The sequence below is a fragment of the Triturus cristatus genome, chromosome 2_2, assembly GCF_964204655.1.
Source record: "Triturus cristatus chromosome 2_2, aTriCri1.1, whole genome shotgun sequence".
NCBI lineage: Eukaryota > Metazoa > Chordata > Amphibia > Caudata > Salamandridae > Triturus > Triturus cristatus.
The window spans coordinates 359,848,972-359,870,980 of record NC_140582.1 but is presented as its reverse complement, the minus strand read 5'-3'; the positions used below and the strand labels follow the sequence as shown (position 1 = coordinate 359,870,980).

Sequence of the window (22,009 nt, the reverse complement as noted above, 5' to 3'; positions counted from 1 at the left end):
TTCCCTGCCTTGGGAAGTTTTCAACCACGCTGAGACACCAGACAACCTCTGTCCCTGCGGTGATTCATGTCATAGAAGGACCGGAGGCAGACTGTCTCCTTAGCCTGCCGACGGCCGAACGACTCAGGCTAGTGGAAATCCTATACCGTGTCAGCAATGACAGCGACATCATTCACAAGTTTCCGAAGCTATTCATGGGACTTGGCAAAATGATCAGAGGCCAGATCCGCCTTCACATCAATGAACAAGTCCAGCCGGTTGCTCAACACCCTCGGAAAGTGCCATTCCACCTACAACCAGCTGTGGAAGATGAATTGCAAGAGTTGCTGACGGCTGACATCATTGAACGCACAGAGGGTCCCACCCCGTGGGTGTCGTCTGTAGTAATCATCCCCAAGAAAGGAACTCCCGGAAAGGTCCGGTTGTGTGTGGACATGCGGATGCCCAACACTGCTATCGAGAGAGAGCGTCACCCCGGACCCCACCTGAGCGACATGATAGCGGCACTCAATGGCGCGCGAGTGTTCTCCAAGCTGGATCTCAACAAGGGGTATCACCAGCTGGAACTCCATGAGAGCTCACGATACATCACTACCTTCGTGACGCACCTGGGACTATTCAGGTATAAGAGGTTGAATTTCGGCATCTCATCAGCCGCTGAGATATTTCAAGAAGCCATTCGCCAAACTATTCATCATGTCCCAAACACACTGAACTACAGTGATGACATTCTGGTATATGGGGCAAACGTCCAGGAACATGACACGGCCCTGGACCGGGTTTGCCATGCGCTTCTAGAAGCGAACCTGACACTCAATAAAGAGAAATGTGAGTTCCACCAATCGAAACTGAAGTTTTTCGGACATATCTTCTCGGGGGCCGGGATGAAGCCGGATCCTGATAAAGTGAGCACGCTGAACGACACCAAGAGCCCACGAGACGTCAGTGACGTGCGGTCATTTCTGGGGATGGCAAGTTACTGCTCAAGGTACATTAAGGACTACGCCACGCTCAGTCACCCACTCCGAGCACTGACAAAGCAAGGACAGACTTTTGAGTGGAACTCAGTGTGAACAAGCTTTCCAAGAAATCAAACAGGCTGTGGGCGCCGCTGAAAGTCTGGCATACTTTAGCCCGAACCGCAAGACAGAGGTGACGGTAGACGCAAGCCCTGTCGGCCTAGGTGCCATCCTGGCCCAATATGATAACGACTCCGACCAGCGTCACATAGTGGCACATGCCAGCCGGAGTCTCTCCGACACGGAAAAGGCCTACTCCCAACCCGAAAAAGAGTCTTGCGGTGGTTTGGGCCTGTGAGCACTTTCAAGTGTTTATCTATGGAAAGCCTTTCACCATGGTGACGGACCACCAAGCGCTCGTCACTATCTTTGGGAATCCACGCTCAAATGCCGCCTCGCATTGAACGCTGGGGACTGCGGTTGCAGGAATACACGTTCAACATTGTCCACAAGCCGGGGAAATCTGCTAACCCCGCTGACTATATGTCGCGGCACCCTGAGACATCCCAACTCTCCAAACCGTCTGTCGCTGACGAGTACATCCTCTTCGTAGTGGACCAGGCGCGACCACCGGCAGTCCCCCTAGAGGTCATCCTACAAGCCACCTCGCAGGATGAGATGCTGCAAAGGGTGATTCGCAGGGTGCAGACGCACCGATGGCGACATGAAGAGCCACTTGAAGAGAGTGATCTGACACTACGCCAGGAACTGCGGGCGTTCAGGAATGTAAGCGAGGAGCTGTCCATCACCACTGAGGGTCTGCTACTTCGAGATCACAGGATTGTAATTCCTCGACAATTGTGTCAAGGAGTCATCAACCTGGCGCACGAAAGCCATCGAGGGGTTGTTGCGACCAAGAGGGCTCTCCGCGAGCGTGTTTGGTTCCCGTCCTTGGACACAATGGTGGAACGCACCCTAAAGGACTGCCCCCAGTGTCAGGTAGTGGGGCATGGTGACCCCCCGGCCCCACTGCAAATGACGCCATTGCCAGCCGGAGTGTGGCATGAGTTAGCCATGGACTTCTACGGCCCGATGCAGTCAGGCAGATATGTTCTGGTAGTCCTCGATGAATATTCCCGTTTTCCCATCGCTCAATTTGTGCCGTCGACTGGGGCAGCCACCACCATTGCAGTGCTAGATGAGGTGTTCGCAGCCTGGGGCGTACCTAAAGAACTGAAAACAGACAATGGTCCTCCGTTCAACGGGCGGGAGTTCGGCGACTTCATGAAGCTAATGGATGTGCGACACCGGCGGGTAACGCCATTATGGCCACAAGCCAATGGCACTGTTGAAAGGTTCATGGCCACCCTCAAACGAACATTCCAGCAGGCCACGCTTGATAAAAGGGACCAGCAAACAGCTCTCAATGATGTGCTTCGATCATATCGAACAACGCCTCATGCCACTACAGGCAAGTGTCCGGCTACACTCATGCTGGGACGTCCTGTTCGAACACGGATACCTATGTGGGAAGGAGCACTCCGACCTGTATCTCCAGGTCGCACTCATCAAGAAGTGATGGCGGCTGATAAAGCCAGTAAAGAGAACATGAAAGAGTATGCAGACCGCAGGAGGCGAGCCCAGCCTTCTTCTCTTCATGAAGGAGATTGTGTTGTGGTCAAGCAGGAGCAGAGCAAGAAGACGGACAGTAGATTCCGAACAGAACCCTTGACAGTCACTCAACAAAAGGGCACCATGGTGACTGCAGAATCAGATAGCAGACGCATCACGCGAAATGTGTCGCATTTTCGAAAATGCAGCCCTGCCCTGCAGGAGAATCTTGAGCTGCGGCTAACACTGCCAAGAACTGCACAGACTGGGAACCAAGCTGTGCGTGCCGCCCAGTGTGAACAGGAAGAAGGAGGCAACCTCGGTGTGGGAACAGAAGGCCGGTCCCTCAGACCACGGCATGAAATTCGTCAACCCAAACGGCTAATTGAAGAGATATAGACTCATGAGTTTTGTTTTGTGTTTTATTAACAGAGGGGGAGATATACAGTTGTACGTAAGTGTGGCAGTCTAGTGGTTAGAGAGGAGGAGCTTTGGGGTAAGGAGGAAAAGGAGGAGCGTAGGAGGAAACGGCAGTTGGGGGAAAGACGGAGAAGTGTGAGGTCGTGAATAAAGGTGTTGAAGCAGCTGAACACGGTGTCGGTCGTTATTTAGGCAGCATCACGACACGACACTTCTGTAGGACAAATCTTATTGAAACCTTGAATTAGGGCGGAGAAAAAAAATTGCAAATGAGTATGAAAGGAAAACGGAAGTGAAACCAGTTTAGAGTCAGTTATGCTGACCTAGGGGGGAAAAGTCTCCTTATGGAGCATCTTTGGCATGGGAGACCATAGAACATTTTAGCCAAGTCTACAAAATTTACATGCAGGGATTGTCTATTTACAATTGTGCCCCACTACGATTTCTAATTTTCCAGATCGGTTTGTAGGGACTTCTCTTTGTATTACATTCTGGCCTTGCAGATTCAGTTTTCCAGTTAATTGGTGTATGTTTCCACTATCCACTTTCCCTAGATGCTAATACAACCAGAAGATGTGGAGCTTTGGTGTAGTGTGTACTACTTACATTTAGAGGCTGGATTGTAGACCGTTTCTCACATAGAACGTTATGGTGACTCCTTGCGCCACTGACAGCCACCTGCTTAATCACCTTTAGGGGGCGAAGAGGGGGGGGGCATTTCTCTATTGAAGTATAAGAAACATGCCAATGCAAGTGAACAATGCTCATACAATAGTTATATAACATACAGAGAAACGCAATCTAAGGCCATTGTAATTCACTTATTGTTTCCTATCTGGGCCATTTGTTTCAATATGATCTACACTGACAGGCACCGCCCCTTACAAAAGTTGGTAGGGTATTTGCAACTGTTCCCACTCAGAGGGTCCTCCATAGTCTACCATGCCACCTAACCCACATAAATTGTGACAAACCTAAAGCTAAGTAGCAAGCCAGTACGTGGCATTTGTTGTCAGTCATCCATCTACTTATTACCATGTCTTCTCTCCCAGCTCAGTTTGTACCAGCTTTGGAGCCCCCCTACTCATTTAACATCGGGAGGCAGGAGTTATGTGCTTAGCACTGCTTGTTTGAAATCAATGATCATTTTCTGGTGGTAGTAGCTGGTAATTTTGGATTTGATTTGATTTGGTGGTTCATAGTATGTAGCACTTTGTTTTTGAAGGGAGTACATTAAGGTTCGATTTGTATTGTGGTATTCAATGTGTATGGTATAAATCTGTGTGAATAGTGGAGGGCATGATTTTAATGTGCCGTCCACATCTCGTTTTGTGTTAATCTTTATAGGTTATTTTCTATAGCGAAAGTTATTACTCTCCTGTGGTTCTTGGTGTTATCGTACATGAGGAAGGGTTCCTTGCAAAGCATAGTAGTTATATTATGTCGAATATTTACGTCTTGGTGTCTTTTTAGGAGTAGTAAAGATATTGGATATAGCCTTTCTGGTGTGTGCTAGGAGTCTTTTTATTTTTGAGATACCAAGCAGTTGTCCCCTAGTGCACTTCAGTATCTCTTGGTAAACAAATTGTTTCTGTGGGTTCCTGGGAACTAGTAATTGCTTCTCTAAGGTCTTTCAAATATTTCTTCTATTTGTCACGCTTGTAAGGTCACTCTGCTTTCTTAAGTTATTAACATAATTTAATTTCTAGTAGGAGACCCTGCCCCCAAACTGCATTAATCTGCTACTTTGTACAATGTATATTTTCTGTGATTGCGCTCTTGACTGTAAATATATCCCTTTAGCAACAAAAACAGTTTCTGTTTTGGTAGGAGATATAAGTGGCTCTTTCTGCCATTGTACCTATAAATACATATAAATGAAATGGGTTTAATGTTATATTTTTATTATAATATTTAAATACTCATTGTGATTTGTTTATATTATACTTACATGTTTGCTATTGTCTTATATCGTAGACTCTTTTCTTCAGGTTTTCTTTATTTTTTTCCTATGGTGAGGGTTGGGTGATAGATTTTTGCTTGCTAAAAGTAAAATGTTGGTATGATTACAGTTTAACCCCTTCGTTGCGGGGGTAATTCCTGCGCGGGGGGGTGGTGGCGGCGGCGCTGTGCTCGTGACGAGCCTAGCTTGTCATGAGGCACAGTGGAGCTGTGCTCATGACGAGCTGGGCTGGTCTCTACTCCGCCCACTGATTGATTCTCCCGCACAGGTAGGGAATCAATTACGCGTGGGAGTGGTGCGACCGTTATGACGAGCCCAGCTCATCATGAGCACAGCTCCACTGTGCCTCATGACGAGCTGGGCTTGTCATGAGCATACAAGGGGTTAAAATAGTGTTTGGTTTTAGGACTGACTTTAGGTTTTATTTTAATGTTTATTTGGGTTGTTTAATACTTATCTTTACTTACTTTTAAAAAATTGTGGAGTTAGCACTTCAGGAGGTGTTTTTTGTTTTATTCATTTCTTCTTGGTTTCTTTTTGTGATGTTTCCTATCTTAGGGCAATATTGATAGCAAGTATTATATAGTTGCATTTTAATTTAAAATTAGTCAGTTGATATTATTTTGTTTGTAATACGTGTTTATATTACTTTGTTTTATAATTGGTTGTATTTTTATTGAAGTTTGATTCTTCATTTCTTCTGACTAGAATCTAGCAATTTTGTCAAGTTTTGTTTTTGCTGTAAAATAATGCTCGTATTGTGCTATTCATATAGTGATATAATTAGTGAAGCCTTTCTATTGGTTACTTTGTGTAAAGTTTATTGGTTGTTTTTTGAGGTTTGTAGTTTTTTTTTCTCAGTTTAATTCTTCTATAGTGGACGCTAATTTGTGTTTCTTTATCTTATATGTGTATTTATTTTAGAAAGTTGATTTACATTTATTTAGTTAAAACCAATGTTTTAATGATACACTATTTTAATAGATTTGTATTAGTTGGTTGAATTTTACTTTTATATTAAATGTGGTTGTAATGATATTGTCATTTTAATTTATTATAAAAATATTAATACTTTTATTTTGTGTGTATTCAATAATTTTTGAAATACTTTAGGTTATTTAGTAGTTTAATGCAAAATGAACAGATGATGGACGTAATGCTGAACAAATCAAACATTCACTCCTAGTCACAGATCTGTGTTATATTCACCCTTTTCTTTGCTCGCTGTGCCATTCCAGTTTGGACCCAGACATATTCAAATCACTCTTGATCCTGCTCCTCATGGGAACAGTCCAGCCCCAAACTGCCAGGCCAGGTCCTCCCTGGACCAGAAACAAGTATCTGGGAACGATTTCAGGGTATCATTCTTCATCAGCCAGGCTTGTTTGAATCCGGCGGCATAACTAGTACCCCACGTCTGGACATACTCTTCGCACTTTGGGCAGCAAGTTATTTAGTGGTTTAAGGCATTGGAAATTATGTCATGTATATTAACTTTAGTTAATTTTAATATATTAATGTTAAGTCCTAATGTTGATGTTATTTTCGATATTTTAGTGATATAAATATTTAATGTTATGGCAATAATTTGTATATCTTTGTAGTCGAAAAAAGGGGTATTTTAGATATTTATAACAGCAATATTTGTATTTTATGAGTAGAGGATGACTATTTTGGTAATCAATATATATAGACAGGTGTGTGGTATTTAACAAAATATCTACGTGTCCATTGAACAGGTTGCCTCATAAATCTACTTGTCCTGCAAAAAAAAAAAAAAATCATTAACCCTTTTGGTGTCACGTAGTTCAGCAACAAATTATGGCAGCAAGCCCATTATAACAAAGCTCTGATATTAGCCTTCCTGATTATCCCAGGGCTCATACTATAGTAGGATTTGGATTCTAGCAATGTCCTTATTTTGCCACCTTTCCATAGATGTATATACTTGGGCTGGAGCTAGCGTTAAGCAATAGTTACAGGGCTGGAATGCCCTTCTGAGTCTGTGCAAACCTACTAAATTCCATGTTTTAGTGGTTTTCACCAGCTTTTCTCTAATCTTTCCCATACTGAGAGAGGTTGGAATTTTACTCCTGAAAATGGCAGAAGTAAAACTTATAGTAAACGCTCAGCAGATATTCACATTAGCAAATCTACACGTGCATATTTGCTTGTGGTGCTAAAAAGCAGTTAACAAATATTTTCTAGGAGTACAATTTCCTTGCCTACTTATGTAAATTATTTTGAATTCATGAAAGCTGTAAATCTGCATTAATGCAAAGACTTATACCATGGGTGCAATTTTGATACTTTCTTTGAGAATTGGGCCCCTAATTAGGTCTGAAGTTAACCAAGACCTTTTTGTTTTTATTTAAGTTCTAGCTTTTTCTCCCTCTCTTTCAAACCATCGATTGGATTCCACTCTTTCACAAGGAGCATATTGTCATACACAGTAGTATTGTTCAGTGCCAGGTAAAACTGTGGCAATGTGACCTTTTTGAGACCCAAAAATATTATTTCCTTTTGCCAATGTTTGTTATAATTGTGAGGGCATGGCAGCTCCCACAAAGATTTACAAAATTCTTATTGAAAAGCAACAAACGCATTGACAAAACCAAAAGGTTGACCACCAACATCGGACCTATTGGCTTTGCCAGTGCTAGTTATTTTCAGGTTTCCCATTATCTTGTTGAAACTGATTGTACTGATTTTCCATTATGAATATATCTTAGACATACTACCATGCATCAGCACATTCTACTAAATGATGTTTCAAAGAAATGTTACCAACCGTTTCACGGGAGTGTAGCAAAATGGTTTTTTTTTCCTAGTTGCATATTTTTGGCAACATATTATGAAAGCAAACGATCATCAATCTTGCTTTAAAGCTTCTGCAGACATTTACATCTAATTAGAGAGAATTCTGGGAGCATTGGTATGTAGCTTCATATTGAACTTAGTAAACAGGCGTGCACATTTTTACACTGGAACCACTGTCAGTAGTGCAGTTCTAGCTTACAACATTTCCTTTAGAGCACTCATCCTAATAAGAGAGGCTTTGTATTAATGAACCATAAATACAAGTGTGAACAGCATTAATATATGGACCCAAATATCACCTTAACTGCAGACTATGCCTTTCCCTGATCCATAATGTGGTACTGTAAACCAGCACCCAAAGGGTTTGTGCTGTAGGGGGTTGTGCGTACTTGTCCCAAGAACACAATACACATGACAAATTGTTGTCCTTGATCACAAACAATATGTCCTGGGAGTCAGGATATAGGCATTACACCTCCTCCCCATCACCCCCCCCCCCCGATATCTGTGCAGTTCAATGTTGTTACTCCATTGTGTCATAGAATCGGTACAGAACCAGCTGGGCCCATATACGGAAGCAGTGAATGACTTCTAAAATGTGCTAAGAGCAGAAGATTTTCCTTGATTGTAATTAGTGTTATACTTTCAGTAAGTGTGCTCCCTTTCTATTGGTCCATGTCAAACGTTAGTGAAGCATCTTTGAAGGGCGCTTGTACAGCAGTGATCTCACAAGCAACTGGCAATTGTTTTGAGTCAGTGTTCTGCGGAGTAGAATCCAAAAACGTTAACAAAAACCAGGAAGCAAAGGGTTATATTTGTGCAATAAGGTAAAATCACATTGAAGAGTCCTTTTGACTATTAGGAGAGTTGTTTCCATGTGTGAAGTATAAGTAGTAATACGCAATCTGTGTGTTAGTAACAGTGTATTTCTCATGCTAGTTTTGTTTCTCTGTGGTAATAAACTGGAATTTGTCCTTTGCACTGTAATAATAAATGTGAGCCCCTCCCCCAACTCTCTAATTTCACTGCTATGGAATAAATATATCCACAGCCAATACATAGATGATAATGGTGCTCTCCAGTCAGATATTGATGTCAAGGAGTTCTGGTGATGTTATTCGCCACTAGGACAAAGAGTTTGCAAATATAACCAGAAACCAGAGTGCAAAAAAGGGACATGTTGCACATTGAAATGGTAAAGGTTTTTGTACATTCTGTGCTCATTTTGAGGGTAGCTATCTGAAAAAGCGGTTTTCCTCAGATGTCAGTTTTAAGTGGAGAGCATCTCCTTCATATGGAACACTCAACAACACTGACACTTCAAATGTGCTCTTCTCAAATGTTCGTTTTTCTAGCAAAGTTTTTAACCATAGGATTAACACAGTGCCATCCACGCCAAGCAGAACAAGCATTGGCATAGCCATTAGGTCTCGCCTTTGGGACCTTTTAAGTGTTTAGCCATGCAACAGTTACATAACTAAACACTTATAAGGTCCCAAAAGCAAGACCTATTGGCTATGCCAATGCTTGTTTTAACTGCTGCAATCTATTGAAGCCTCACGGAGAACATCAAAGCGGCCGCGCGGCCCCGAAAGTGAAAGTATTTGTGGTAAAGCGTGACGCCCGCGCACATGCACTGTAGCTCTAGGCTGGCCTGGTAGCACTTTTTGGAGCCCTCTCAATAAGTCTCGCCAGACCAGCGTATGCGCTGGGTCAGGCGAGACCTAAAAATGACAAATCGTTTTACCATCCCAGAGACAGCTAGCTTGACGAAGATGGCATTGTGCTAATCCTATGCCTAAACACTATGCTAGAAAAGACATTTGAAGTTAGATATGGAGTGTCTGTGGTGTGGTAGTGTGTGCTGTATACTTCTGAAATACCCAGAGTTCCCTGCTATTTTGCGATTAGACAGATATAGAATCATTATTTATGATCTAATTTTTGTTTCTGAATACCTTGACACTGTAGCAAGCTCACGCACTTTATATTCAGGTCTAGAACACCAATTTGAATGACTAATTATAATAATTTTGAGCAATTGTGTGTAAAATTAAGAGTGTTAAAAATTGAAATTAAAAAGACTAGCAATCATGTAGCGTTAAACTGATGAACGGGATGCCATAGCAGACCATTTGAAGAACAATTGGAAGCTGAATGGGGTACATGAGGAACATTTCCCTTTGTCATTTTCATGCAACATTTCATGCTCAAATTCCAATTTAGCATATCTAATGTGTCAATCTATCTCGGTGCATAAAATAATTAAAGTGTGAAACCTGGAACAGAGTACGCTCTTTATAAAAATCACTCTGTCGCCATGAACTAAGCTAATGTTGCAGATCAGTAAATTCTTAAGTGCTCAACACAAATACATCATGTGTTCATATTGCTATACGGATCTAGCCTCCATTTCAGTTACTTGACTTTTCATCTGCTGTTCTATAGATGAACATTGTTTTTAGATACACTAGCTGAAGAGTAAAGTGACAGAACTTAAATTTTGAGATTGTTGCAGCGCAAGCGTCCTAAAATATATATTATTCTGCGCTTATTCTTCTTACTACTCTACTTGTACTGGGCCCTTTACGCTAAGACAATCTACAGCATCTCCATTTACCACAGAGGCAATGATCCTCTGACAAATCTTTCTCCACCGATGGGAGGAGTGGAAATTAGGGTATCCAAATCACCTCACTAGCTGTCCAATGAGGACCATTAATTGACAGTCAACTCACAAATAAGAGATCAGATTTAGGCGCACCACTCTTAAAACCATGTTGTAGAAATAAAGAATAGCATCGGAAGACCCAACCTCCTTTAAGAAGTTAAGTCAAGTTAGGATGATGCAGACCAAAAGTTCTGCAACAGCAACGCAAAACAAAAGAATTAACACTTGATGTAACCAATAGGACTCAGTAATAGACTCAGACAGAAATGAGATTACTTTGGTTATTGTACTAAAGATACAAAGTTCATTGTCACGAGCAAGCTCTTGAGAATTTCATTTAAGAATATCACGGCTTGTACAAAAGCACTAAACATTTAAGCAGGCTTTATCGAACGGGTATTATCAGAATCAGTTTACAGAGTTACAGAATCCCACCACCATTAAGGCAGAATGTAAGCTTGTTTGTCTAACAGCTAACATCCTATAACAAAGGGGAAGTGTTCAGATTTAAAGTCCATTAAAGGGAGAGTCCATTAGCATAGAACTAGAAAATAAAGGGCCTGAAAATGTTTCGGCAAAGAAGATTTCAGTCAGTCAGCTACCGACTGTAGCATCAGCAATGCAAATACATACAGTAAAGGAGCCAAATTGACATTGTGGGAAGCGGAAAACCCATCTGATGGAGCCCAGTCTAAACTGGGACAACAAACATATGCTCCCAGGAGTACTGGACCAAGTTAAATAAGATGCTAACCCCAGCGTGGTTTGTACAAGGAAGTATTACCTTACAGAGGGCTTCATAAATTCTCTGTCCTCCCTTTGGGTCCTTCTATCTGATAAAAACGATCCCGGACCACCCTTTGTCCTTCTTGCATACGTCGGTGGGACTCAAAAATAAAAGGGCAGACAAGAGCAGCAATTGTGTCCCTGAAATATTTAAGCCAGAGATTTTGGGTCCAATAAGTGCAAGAAAAGCAGTCTAAATGTATCTCTGTTTAGGCTAGCCTGCTTTTTTAGACCAAATTGAGCACAATAGCAATGGGGGGGGGGATAAAATAGGAATGCATTACCTACTGTAGATCTCAATTATAGGCTGTATGGGCTTTTTTCCTATATATGAAATGAGGTAGAAGTTCATATCAACTGCTTGCAAAAGTCTATTTTTCCTTTTGGTAACGCATGGTGCCCATGTGCAAGACCTATGGAACATCAAACCAAGAAATGCTCATACTACAAGATTTGTGTTTTTGGGGCAACAATCCATAATAAAGGATTTAGACAAATTCGTTACCACATCTAACTGTTTCATGAAGGAAACACAAGTGCCAAGCAGTGAGTTAACGCCATTGACTGTCCTGACAAGCAACATGGCATCATTTGCTTACAGAAGCATTGGAATGGATTGTTTGTTTACCACTTGTACATCTATCCCAGTGTTCAAAAGGGTGGTTTCAAGGCCATTTATATTGAGCAAAAACAAGGTAGATGCCAGCACACAGCCCTGTCGGACACCCCACCTTACTGAAAAGGGAGCAGTACACCTCCCTCCCTCCCTGTATCTCACAGAGGCAACCTAGTCCAAATTCAGGAATCTCAGGAAGATCACCCTTAAGACCCATCGTAGTTAAAATATCCCACAATTTGTATCTATTTACCCTATCAAAAGCAGTGGATAGGTCCATAAATGCTATATGGAGGGAGCTGCGTTTAGCAAACTTATTTTTACACGCTAAAAGGTGCAAGATTGGACATTGTTCTTTTGATCCAATGCCGTTCCTGGGCTTATATTGGGCCTGGGATTTTTTTTTTATTCTCTGTGGACCAGAGCAGCAGTCAATTCAGAACAATTCTCACAATAATCTGAACCGTAGAGTTGAGAAGAGAAATTGGATGGTAGCATTTTGGATCGTGCGCATTTTCCTTTTTAAAATCAGACGCAATTATGGATGAGACCCAAGAAGTTGGTATGCCGACCATACATGCCAAGTTAATAACATTTGTGGCGGGGGGGGGGGGGGGCAGCACCCAGGATTTTCCGTGTATAGATGCATGGGGATCCCTTCGGCTCGGGGTCTGTTTTAGAAGGGCTGTTGAGGATGGCTTCAAACACATCCCCAGAGAAGAATGAAATATCTAGTGGCAGGTCAGGACAATCCATGTTTTCTCTGCCCTGGTTACAAGCATTGGCGTGATAAATATTACCAAAATGATACATCCACCCCTTGGGGCCAATATGCATGTGGACTCTGTTTGATGCACTACATTAAGGAAAGCAAGCAGGTACAAATCTGAAAACATTATATATGGTTTTGATTAAAATGACTCCTCTTTATAAAAACTCAAGTAATTCTATAAATGATGATTCTAATTCCTTTACATGTAATGTAGTCCCCCATAATTCATTGGTTGGTCGACAGCAGGTACTCCAATCTCCTTTTCTGGTCGCAGAGTTTATTATGGTACAGTTGTTGAGTTCAAAACACCCGTTTTGGTGATATATCTTATCGCATTTTTTTTTAAAAACATTTTTTCACTGTTTTTAAGGATACATACACTTCATTTCTAATGTAAAATCATGCGCTAGTAGTCTGAATAGTTAAATGAGCAGGTAGTGCATATGCAGCAATCTCAAAGGGTTACAGACTACCAATTTCATTTATTCTGTGAAAGTTCTCCCTCATCAAATGAAGAATTAATGGCTGATTTTTTGGCCCCCCATTGTAATTATTTATTTATTTACGTGCAGTTTTATATATTACATGCAGCACTAAAGGGTGACAAGGAACTTTACATCAGGAAAAAATGATACACCAGAGAATCATAGATGTTATATCAAGAAGTTTCAGATTTATGCAAAAACGCGTTCTCAGAGAATTAACACCGAGATAATATATATTTTCCGATTCTCATTACCATACACCCGACGTAATTCATAACTTGGGACCACATGACATTGTATATACGATCTGGAAGTTGAGTAGTTTCTATATGGACTTGATGGCCTGCGTTGTCCAATACGGGGTTCAGTGGAGATATCGTTGTAGATGTTTCAGTTCCTCGTTGAGTATCTCAAAAGAGGGGTTTGAACCAAGGTGGTTCTACAAACAAGGATTCAGGGTTACGTATTGAGCGGCTACCCCTAACATGGTTATTCTGTGCCACGTATTTTGGTGTGTGGAACTGTGCCCGATGGAGGCCATTTTCAATACGCGTCTGTTTAGGAAGCTTTTGAGAAGTATTGAGGACCGAGGTCTGAGGATTGGTTGCCTTTGATGGGAAGTTATTTAAGAGTACTGATGACTGAGTTGAAGTGATAAAGGTAATACACATCTTCACCCAATCTCACTCAAATGCGAAGGGCAGACTTCTGAGAAGCCAGGTGTAGTTTGGGGGTACCTGTTGCTTAAAAATTCCCATGATAGTCTTGGCATGGCCAGTGAATAGATCACTGTGTTAAAGTCCGATTCTGTTATGAATGGTATTGTTGTTTACTACAAGTACAGCGAGTGTGCTACTGAAGTGCACAACATTCCCTAAATAATACCCTTTGTTGGACATTGTAGTTAAATTTCATGGAAATAAATGATGATTGTATACACTCCTTGCTGAAAAACTCTGGGTTTTGCCATTATTTGCATGTTACTCTAACAGTGGTGCCTAAAAGGGAGGGGAAGGGACAGCCTCTTCTGGCATTAGTGACAGTGCACTTACAATTGAAGAGTAGGACATGAGTGCAGGCACAGAGCAGTACTGTCCCTTCTCACAGTACTATGACTACTTGCCGACCAGCGTCTTAGTCTGGGGTCCGTGAAAAGGCTAATGCGTGATTGCAGATCACTTTCCTGTCTGCCGAGAACGATGTAGACTGTGAATGCAACTTTCCTGACCTTTTTGTACTGTTGGTCATTTGCTTGTAGGCAGGGCTGGCTTTAGGGCATTGTGACCGGTGCAGCTGCACCTGGTGCCGAGTTTGTGGGGGTTATGTGTTTAGAAATAACTTATGATTTTAAAAACGACTGCAGAGTTCCTTGGGTGTCCAGCAGTTTTCACCAAGCAATAAAAATGTCAAGATAACTCTGGTGATTATTGATCCTGCTGCAGAGAGATTGTAGTCATCTAATGGCAGTTTTGACTCCTTATAAGATAGGTCAGAAGGTTACTATGCCTGCTACAAAGAGTACCGTACAGATCACAGAATTTGTATTTTATGTGGATCGCTTAGTAGGTTCTATTATTCTGGGTCTGGTAGATTTGTGGACTAATGCGTCCACTATAGGTGTCTGTGTTCGACCTCATGGTCACAGGTTCAAGTGCCAGCAGGTCCACTCTGCCTTTCATCCTTCTGAGGTCGATAAAATGAGTACCATTGGGTTGGGTAATATTAAACATCTGTTATTCACCAAGATAACCTTCTGTTGATTGTGTGCTTTACAAATACACAGGTTAAGGTTACTGCTTTTGTCACGGATATCCTTTTTGTTTCTTACAGTTAATTATGTACAACCCTATTATATCACAGTGACCTATGAACTGTCGTTTGGGTGTAAATACATACTTATTACTAATGCCATTCCTAACCACTGTGGTATCTTTTTATATCCTGAGTCTGTGTTTTTGTAGACCACTCGCTTTAAAATATACTGCCTACTAGTATGGATGACGTGACTCCTACATCTTGTAATCTTCGTCCTATGTAACATTTCCTATAGGCGGATTTACGTATGTTTTATTCATTGTCTCTGTATTGTGTGTGTGTGTGAGTGTGTGATGTAAAGTGCTTTGACACACGACACTGGTATGAGTAGCGCTATAAATAAAATTAAATGCATGTGAGAGGAGCTATGGAGAGATGAGGGGCACTGTTGGAGGGTGGTAGTGAGGAATCCAAAGAGAAGGTAGTTATTGGGGGCATGGTGCCAAAACAAATTCACACAGGGTGCCACCAGCACAAAAGCCGGCCCTGCCTGTAGGACAGTTCCTAGCTGAATGTAATCGTTTACTGTGGCTCTTGCCAACCATACAGAGCACAGTCACTGACTGAAGGCAGCATGGAAGATAGATTACCCGAGGCAGATAGTCGAGTCTTGCGACACACTTTTAAAACCCACTCCGTCATTCTGTACTGCAGTGAGCACAGTTTTGGTGTGTTTACATTATCCAAAAGGCACCCTTGGAAAACACTAGAACACACTGCAATTCAAGTTAAAACCGAATGTTAAACAATTAACCACATTTTAGTGACTCTTTTAATCCACTTTCCTAAGATTTTAGTGTAACACGAGGACCATTTTATTACAGAAGGGACGGCACAATCATGTGCTGCCCTTTTCTGTAATACGAAAGTAGCCTGCTCCTATTGTAACCAGAGGTTACTTAACATACTATGTCCCCAGGTGTTCATTTGCTCAAATGCTACTTGTTGTTATGACAGATCCCCCATGCTTTCACCCTGTTTTTGCACAGGTCTGTCAGGGTTGAGGTTATTACTCTGATAGGATAAACATCAAGCTCTCAGTCATAGTGGTTTGAGGTTTTTTCCCTCTTCCTGAGCACGGCCTCAATCTGGCCACCCTTAATAAAAATTTTCATTTTGCCAATATCTTGCTTTTATTTTCTTGCAGCGCTGTCCAAAGGCAATAAACCAATCCACACCATCATTCTAAACCCTCATGTCCACCTCATCGGAGAAGATGCTGCCTGCATTGCCTACATTCGCCTCACTCAGTACATGGATGGCTGTAGCATGCCAAAGACCATGCAATCGGAGGAGACTCGTGTTTGGCACCGCCGGGATGGCAAATGGCAGAATGTGCACTTTCATCGTTCAGGGTCACCTACAGTACCAATTAAGTAAGTAAAACATTCAAGAAATGTTAAACTAATTAAGTGAACATATATGTTTACACATGCAACTGTTCTTAGTAGGAAGCTGCCCTTTCTTCATTATTTTACTATCTGGACACTTGGGTTGTTTGGAGGGGTTGCTGTTCCCAGTGGCAGCTGGTAGGGAACAGCGGCAGGGGTTGGTTGGAAAAATATAAGCGAAAAGAAGAAACCTGTCACCGGCCGCCACCTCTCCTCCATCCTCGCTGTTCTCCTGGCAGCACCCAGGCTCTCAGACTCCACTAGCCAATCCCAACGCTGCTGTCCCCAGCATGACAGCAGTGTCATGATTGGTCTGAGTGCCGTGGTTCGGCAGGTTCGATAGGTAACGGGAGTCTGCATGTTTTTCACCCAGCCTGTGCCTTACAGCTGTGTGGAGAACATGCTAAGTGTGCTGACCAAATCGTCATGCGCATTGAATGTGCACATTATACCACTACTCCTCCCCTTGACGCGGCAAGCCTAGCCCTCCCCCCCCCCCCCCCCCCCCCCCCAACCTGGCTCAAGCACCACTAAAAATAAAATAATTACGTTCTGTTAATATCATTAGATTTTTCATTTGCACTGGCCTGGGAGCACTGGGGCAACGCTCCTCCGCCTTAGCAGACGAGCCGCCGCTGGCAGGTTCCCTCTATTCCATATTACCTGAGATGTTACCCTAGGGAACTTTCCTCTCACAATAGCCCAATCAGCTGTTTAGTCCATTTTCTGTTGAATTCCTTTAGTTGTAGGAAGAGCCATTTTCACTTTGAAAGCTACTAGAGCCAAATATAATGATAGATAAAATATTCATTGCATAGAAGCATGAAGGGTAATTGGAAGGGCAAAGAAAACTGACTGTCTTTATCAGGAGATCAGACCTCCCTGTCAAATCCTGGTGAGGGTTTGGGAGAGTATGAAGCTTTGCAAAGAGGAAGAGTGTGCTCGAAGGTTGAAACTTGCCATCTTCAGCTGGGCGGATTAGAGGGTTCCTGCAAAACTAAAACAATGCCACCTTATAACATCTGACAGTGTTAAATATTAAATCCCCCTGACATTCTGAATTTACGTCAATACTCACTATTGTAAATGTAACCTAGAACCGGCTGGGAGCCAAAAGCTGCCCAATTGTAGGCATGATATTGCAGACTACAGAGGCCAGTCAGTCAGATGCGGCCAGGTGGATATTATACTGCTTCCGGATATCGGTGCTTAATGTATAAAATAACAAGTGCTGGGGTCCAAAGTTTTTTCTCAAAAGCCCGCAGCCTGCGCTGATTTATATTTTTATAGCCGAACACAAGGATGTCTAGTGTGAATTCTACCTCCTCCCTCCTCCACCACCAGACACATCCTGCCCTTTTATTTCACTCTTTCAGGTTCATTTTCATCCCTGCTTTCTCCTTTTGTCCTTGTTTTTCCATCTTTTTCCTCTTCCTCCTTTTGTGTTTCTCTCTCTTTATAGCTGTGGCTCAAAGTCTGAGGAGGAAAATTAAGTGCTAGTCATCAAATACAAGTGCCGGTGGGTCCCACCTGTGACACTACCACTAGCCCGAATTAAGCACTGCGGACAATGCAAAATAACTTTTTTTGGATTGAGAAACTTGACCCACTTTTCCCGCAAAAACAATCCTAGTAAGGAAATCACAGGAATGTTGACTGTCTACTTGGTATTTTCTCGCCCATCCATCCACCAACGGATTTGATAAGCACACCCTGGATTTTAAGAGAGAATCGATTGTAAGAGTTAGAACTCCATTCCACACTTATTGGATTTAGGCGTTCAAAGTGAAAACTTCTACAGTTATGTCTTGAGGCAGGTCTTCAAAGCAATCTTTTCTGCCTCTCAAATCCAGGCTGGAGCTTATGCTTGGGAGTAGAAAAGCTGATCATGTGACCCACTAATCTCATTCCTTTTTATCCTGACCCTGTGTGGGATCCTCACTGAGGAGTATATAGAAAAGTGTAGAGTAATACAGAAGAGAGATTTGCTCTACTTGGTCCTTCTCGTGCCTGGAGGGGTCCAAGTGGCAGAACCCCTGCTCCTTGTTTCTCACCTACAAGTCCCGCTATATGGGTGAGAAAACAATTTAATTCCTGGCTCTAGTATATGTATTTTTCCCGCAAAAATCTTTCTTTGTTGAAATGGGATTTCCATATTTTGTCAATTTTCCATAATGTTTTGTCCACCTTCTTTTTGTGTTCTCCATTATGGGTCATCGTCAAATTGAGCTACTGCTTGACCTCTGTAGGGATGCTAGTGACCTTCACAATAGCTCTGGGCTGCTGATGGAAGTTCTTACGCTCCTACTTAAGAGTAAATCCCCTTGTGTTCAGTTCCCTTCATGCTCTGGGTAGTATAACAGCATCATAAGAGGATCAAAATTTCTGCTTATGATCTTGGCGTTGAGCGGAGCAGTTGCTTTACCTTTATTCTTTTCTATTATCTTTCAGCTAACAAGTGCCACTTCCGCACCCTCCGCACTCAAAGCAGCAGGATGGGCACGGGAGGCTGTCCTCCATCAGCAGGTTTTCCTGAGCAGCGCATGACTTTCCGAAGGCTCCCCCTATAACATTCATGCTGCTTCATTGTGGACTCCAGGCTGTACATTCATTCATACTTGAGCAAAAGGGTCGTGGGAATACGTTATTAATTGTTGAGAAACTGTCAAGGCATCCACATAAACCTTTCCCATCCATGCACTACTTCTGTAACTTGTCTGTGTGTAAGACAAGGTTTAGAAAACATGACGAGCCACAATACCGTATTCTCTCTAGTACTTTCAGATTTTTTTCTTTTTTAGTTTTCTGGGGTTATTTTGTGGGCCTTTCTTGTATGAATTTGCCGAGCATGAGAATGCATTTCAGTTCTTCACTGACAGCTTGGTTACTTCTGTGTACAGTTAATCCAGTATACATCCTGTCTGGACACACTCTCAGAGCACTGATATATTAACCTTGTAACAGATGAGACCATGTTATAGCTCAAACTGAGCCAACTAAGAGAGTCAATTCCAAATACTGGCTTGCTGTGTTTACACTAACCTTCCATTCAGTGGACCTGCTGGCAAGACTCTCTGTGGACTGTCCATGAATATATGCAGAGGTTGTCCCAAGTCATACGTAAACTTTATGTCCAGTGAAACAAATGAGGGACTAACAAGTGTCTGTTACTTGTGGTAATTGGTGGCAAATAGATAGGGGGGGAGACTTGAGGGGGTGGTTGAGCTCGAAGGGAAATGGGTACAATTCACAATGGCATTCAGGGTGTACAGTCATTTTATCTTTTAAAATGGCTCGTTTTCGGTTTTTTTGTGTACACAAAAATTATCAGACCGCTGGCAAATGTTTATTAATGTTTGTCGTATAATGAGCCTTGGAAAGTTTACGCTTAGGGTATGTGTACTGGGTGACAGTATTTGAGCACGGCCATCTTCAAGCCACGCGTGTTTTGCCATGGATGGCTCCGGCCGTATGCTTTTACCGCTCGCATCTATACACAGCATCGAATGTTAACACAAAATAAAATATTGTAACTCCACAACCTGTTTTTTATATCTCAATAGACTTACTGCATACAGAGTCTGCAGGGAATGCTTTCGATGTCTGTTTTATATTAATACATGGTGAACTGGACTATTTTTGCTTCTTGAGGAAAAATGCTATTTTTTTTTTCTAGTTACTGTTCTTCGAGCGACGAGGCTAACGGTTAACTGAATTACTATAGCGTGCATGATCTATTTCAGTCTGTGATGATTTTTGTGTGTTTGATTCTCAGCGACCTGCTGTCGGATTACTGAGGAATCAACTAGAGGGCGTGGTCCTGGGTGAATATCATATTTGAATTTGTATCATTTCAACTTGGTGTGTAAAAGCGATTCTTTACCACTTTCGATGTTGTTAGCAAGTGGATGTAAATTGATTCAAGCTATCACAGTACAATATAAGACGATTTAAAGACTATATAGGTATATATCAATACTCCACCCTACCCATGTGTCAGCCATGTTAACCTGCCAATGAAACATGTGAAAATGTAATAGCCTCCCATTCGTTTACAGTATGTCCTTTTTGATATATTTTAATTATTAACAACTGTTGTAGTATCTGTGCATTTTAAACACGTGTGTAGGGAGATGGAGATGGATTTTTTTTATTCTAGATATCGCATGAAGTGTTGAAGTATTACTGTCGACCAAGTTTGTCTTCCACACTAATATCTGAGGCGGAATGCGTCACCAACCGTCACCTCCACAGTTAGATTTTGCTATTTACCTGCCAATTTTCGGATGCTGCGGTTTATCACGGGACACAATGTACATAGTCCTTGCCATAATGGTTCATGACTGATTGATATATTTAAGGATAAATAAAATTGTGTTTTCGGCTGATATTTGAAGCTTGGACATTTTCTTCTTGTCATGACGTTGAGTGGCGTATTAATGAACTAACTGTTATTCACTCATTCCCCAACACTTTCCCAACCACAGATGAGTCTTTGTGAATTGTACTCTGAGATCTACTCAATAGAATACTCTCAACACTCGCTGCAAGTCTGTCACAGGAGACATTTAGGTGGAGAAAAGGCAACAATTTTCAGACAGTGAGATTTGAGAGGGGGGTGGGTGGAGAAAAGAGACAAGCGAGAAATGTTTGTGGTTCTCACCGCAGTCCATTCTAATCACAGGTTCACCAACAGACGTCGAGGAGGCAACTCTTGTTTTTTTCATTTTTATTCCCAATTGTTTAAATATTCCCTTTTCCCACCAGTAAATGAGTGGGTGCTTCAAGGGTTGAGGCTATCAAAAGGGCTGCTGTCAGAGTATGCCCCTTCCCATAGCCCACTTAATTTGAGTGAGTTCATGCGCAACATTGACAGGTGAGTTTTCCTCAGCCAAATTACTTAAGGAAGAGGACTTGCAAAATGGTATGCAGCCTCACAAGCTGAGTATAGGGTTTTACTAGATTAATTTGCAGCAGCTGAACAGTCCAGAATTAAGACTTTCCACCCCATAATCACGATTGACTACAATGATGGCTAACCCAAACTAAGTACTGCCTACTGAGTCTCTCCACCTCAGCTCAGGCAGGTGACCATTATACCTCTGAAACAGGTTGCACACAGGTGAGGGAATAGCACTAAATAGCATAAAAGTATATTGCACAGCAATTTCAAATCCACTACATTGTGAGGTAAGGATAATTATTATTTAAGAATAGTAAGTATATACTTAACTTACAATGTGATAGTACATCAACGCAGTGAATGTATTATAATTGTACATCAGTATTAACCTCTTTGATCTGGGAAAGGAATTCACACTCAACTCCATTTACACTAGTACAGTGCACTTAAAGGTTGATTCGACTGTCAAAGGACTTTTAGTTGTCGAATTACAGTGGATTGACATTCGGTGCCTTTGTTATCCAGAAAACAGTGGAACCTCTGCACATTAAGTCCAGTGGATCTGTGAGGAATGACAGGCGCCCCCCGCGGCTAGAGGAGGGGCGCCCTTAGTAGCGCCACGGGACTGGGCCTCCTCCGGGGCCGAAAAGGGGGGCTGGATGAGGTGATGTCATCGGGATGCGCTGTAAGGATATTTAAGTCCACGCCCTGCGATCTTCAGCCTCTTTGTCCCCTTGGACCTCCGGCAAGCTGCAGGGGCACATCGTCGAGCTTTGAATGACTCCCTCGCAGTATTA

At 42.2% G+C, this 22,009-nt stretch overlaps 2 protein-coding genes across 28 annotated transcripts in view; both read left to right on the top strand.

Annotated features, from left to right (window-relative positions):
* CAMK2D (calcium/calmodulin dependent protein kinase II delta) overlaps window positions 1–20,699 on the top strand; it is a 708,539-nt gene extending 687,840 nt beyond the window's left edge. For 19 of the 27 annotated variants that reach the window (XM_085641469.1, XM_085641477.1, XM_085641470.1 and 16 more), the window contains 2 exons: window positions 16,066–16,294; window positions 18,761–20,699. In XM_085641469.1, coding sequence (XP_085497595.1) covers window positions 16,066–16,294; window positions 18,761–18,764 — 233 coding nt within the window. In that variant the 3' untranslated portion in view covers window positions 18,765–20,699. Of the gene's footprint in view, window positions 1–16,065; window positions 16,299–18,760 lie in introns of those variants that run through there. The other 8 variants (XM_085641478.1, XM_085641476.1, XM_085641472.1 and 5 more) reach the window with 2 other exon arrangements.
* LOC146862276 (uncharacterized) lies at window positions 1,476–3,673 on the top strand. Its single transcript, XM_085643254.1, has 2 exons — window positions 1,476–1,819; window positions 1,963–3,673. The coding sequence occupies exon 2, from the start codon at window positions 1,995–1,997 to the stop codon at window positions 2,967–2,969; it is 975 nt and encodes a 324-aa protein (XP_085499380.1). The 5' UTR covers window positions 1,476–1,819; window positions 1,963–1,994; the 3' UTR covers window positions 2,970–3,673.
* Window positions 20,700–22,009: the final 1,310 nt, after the last annotated feature.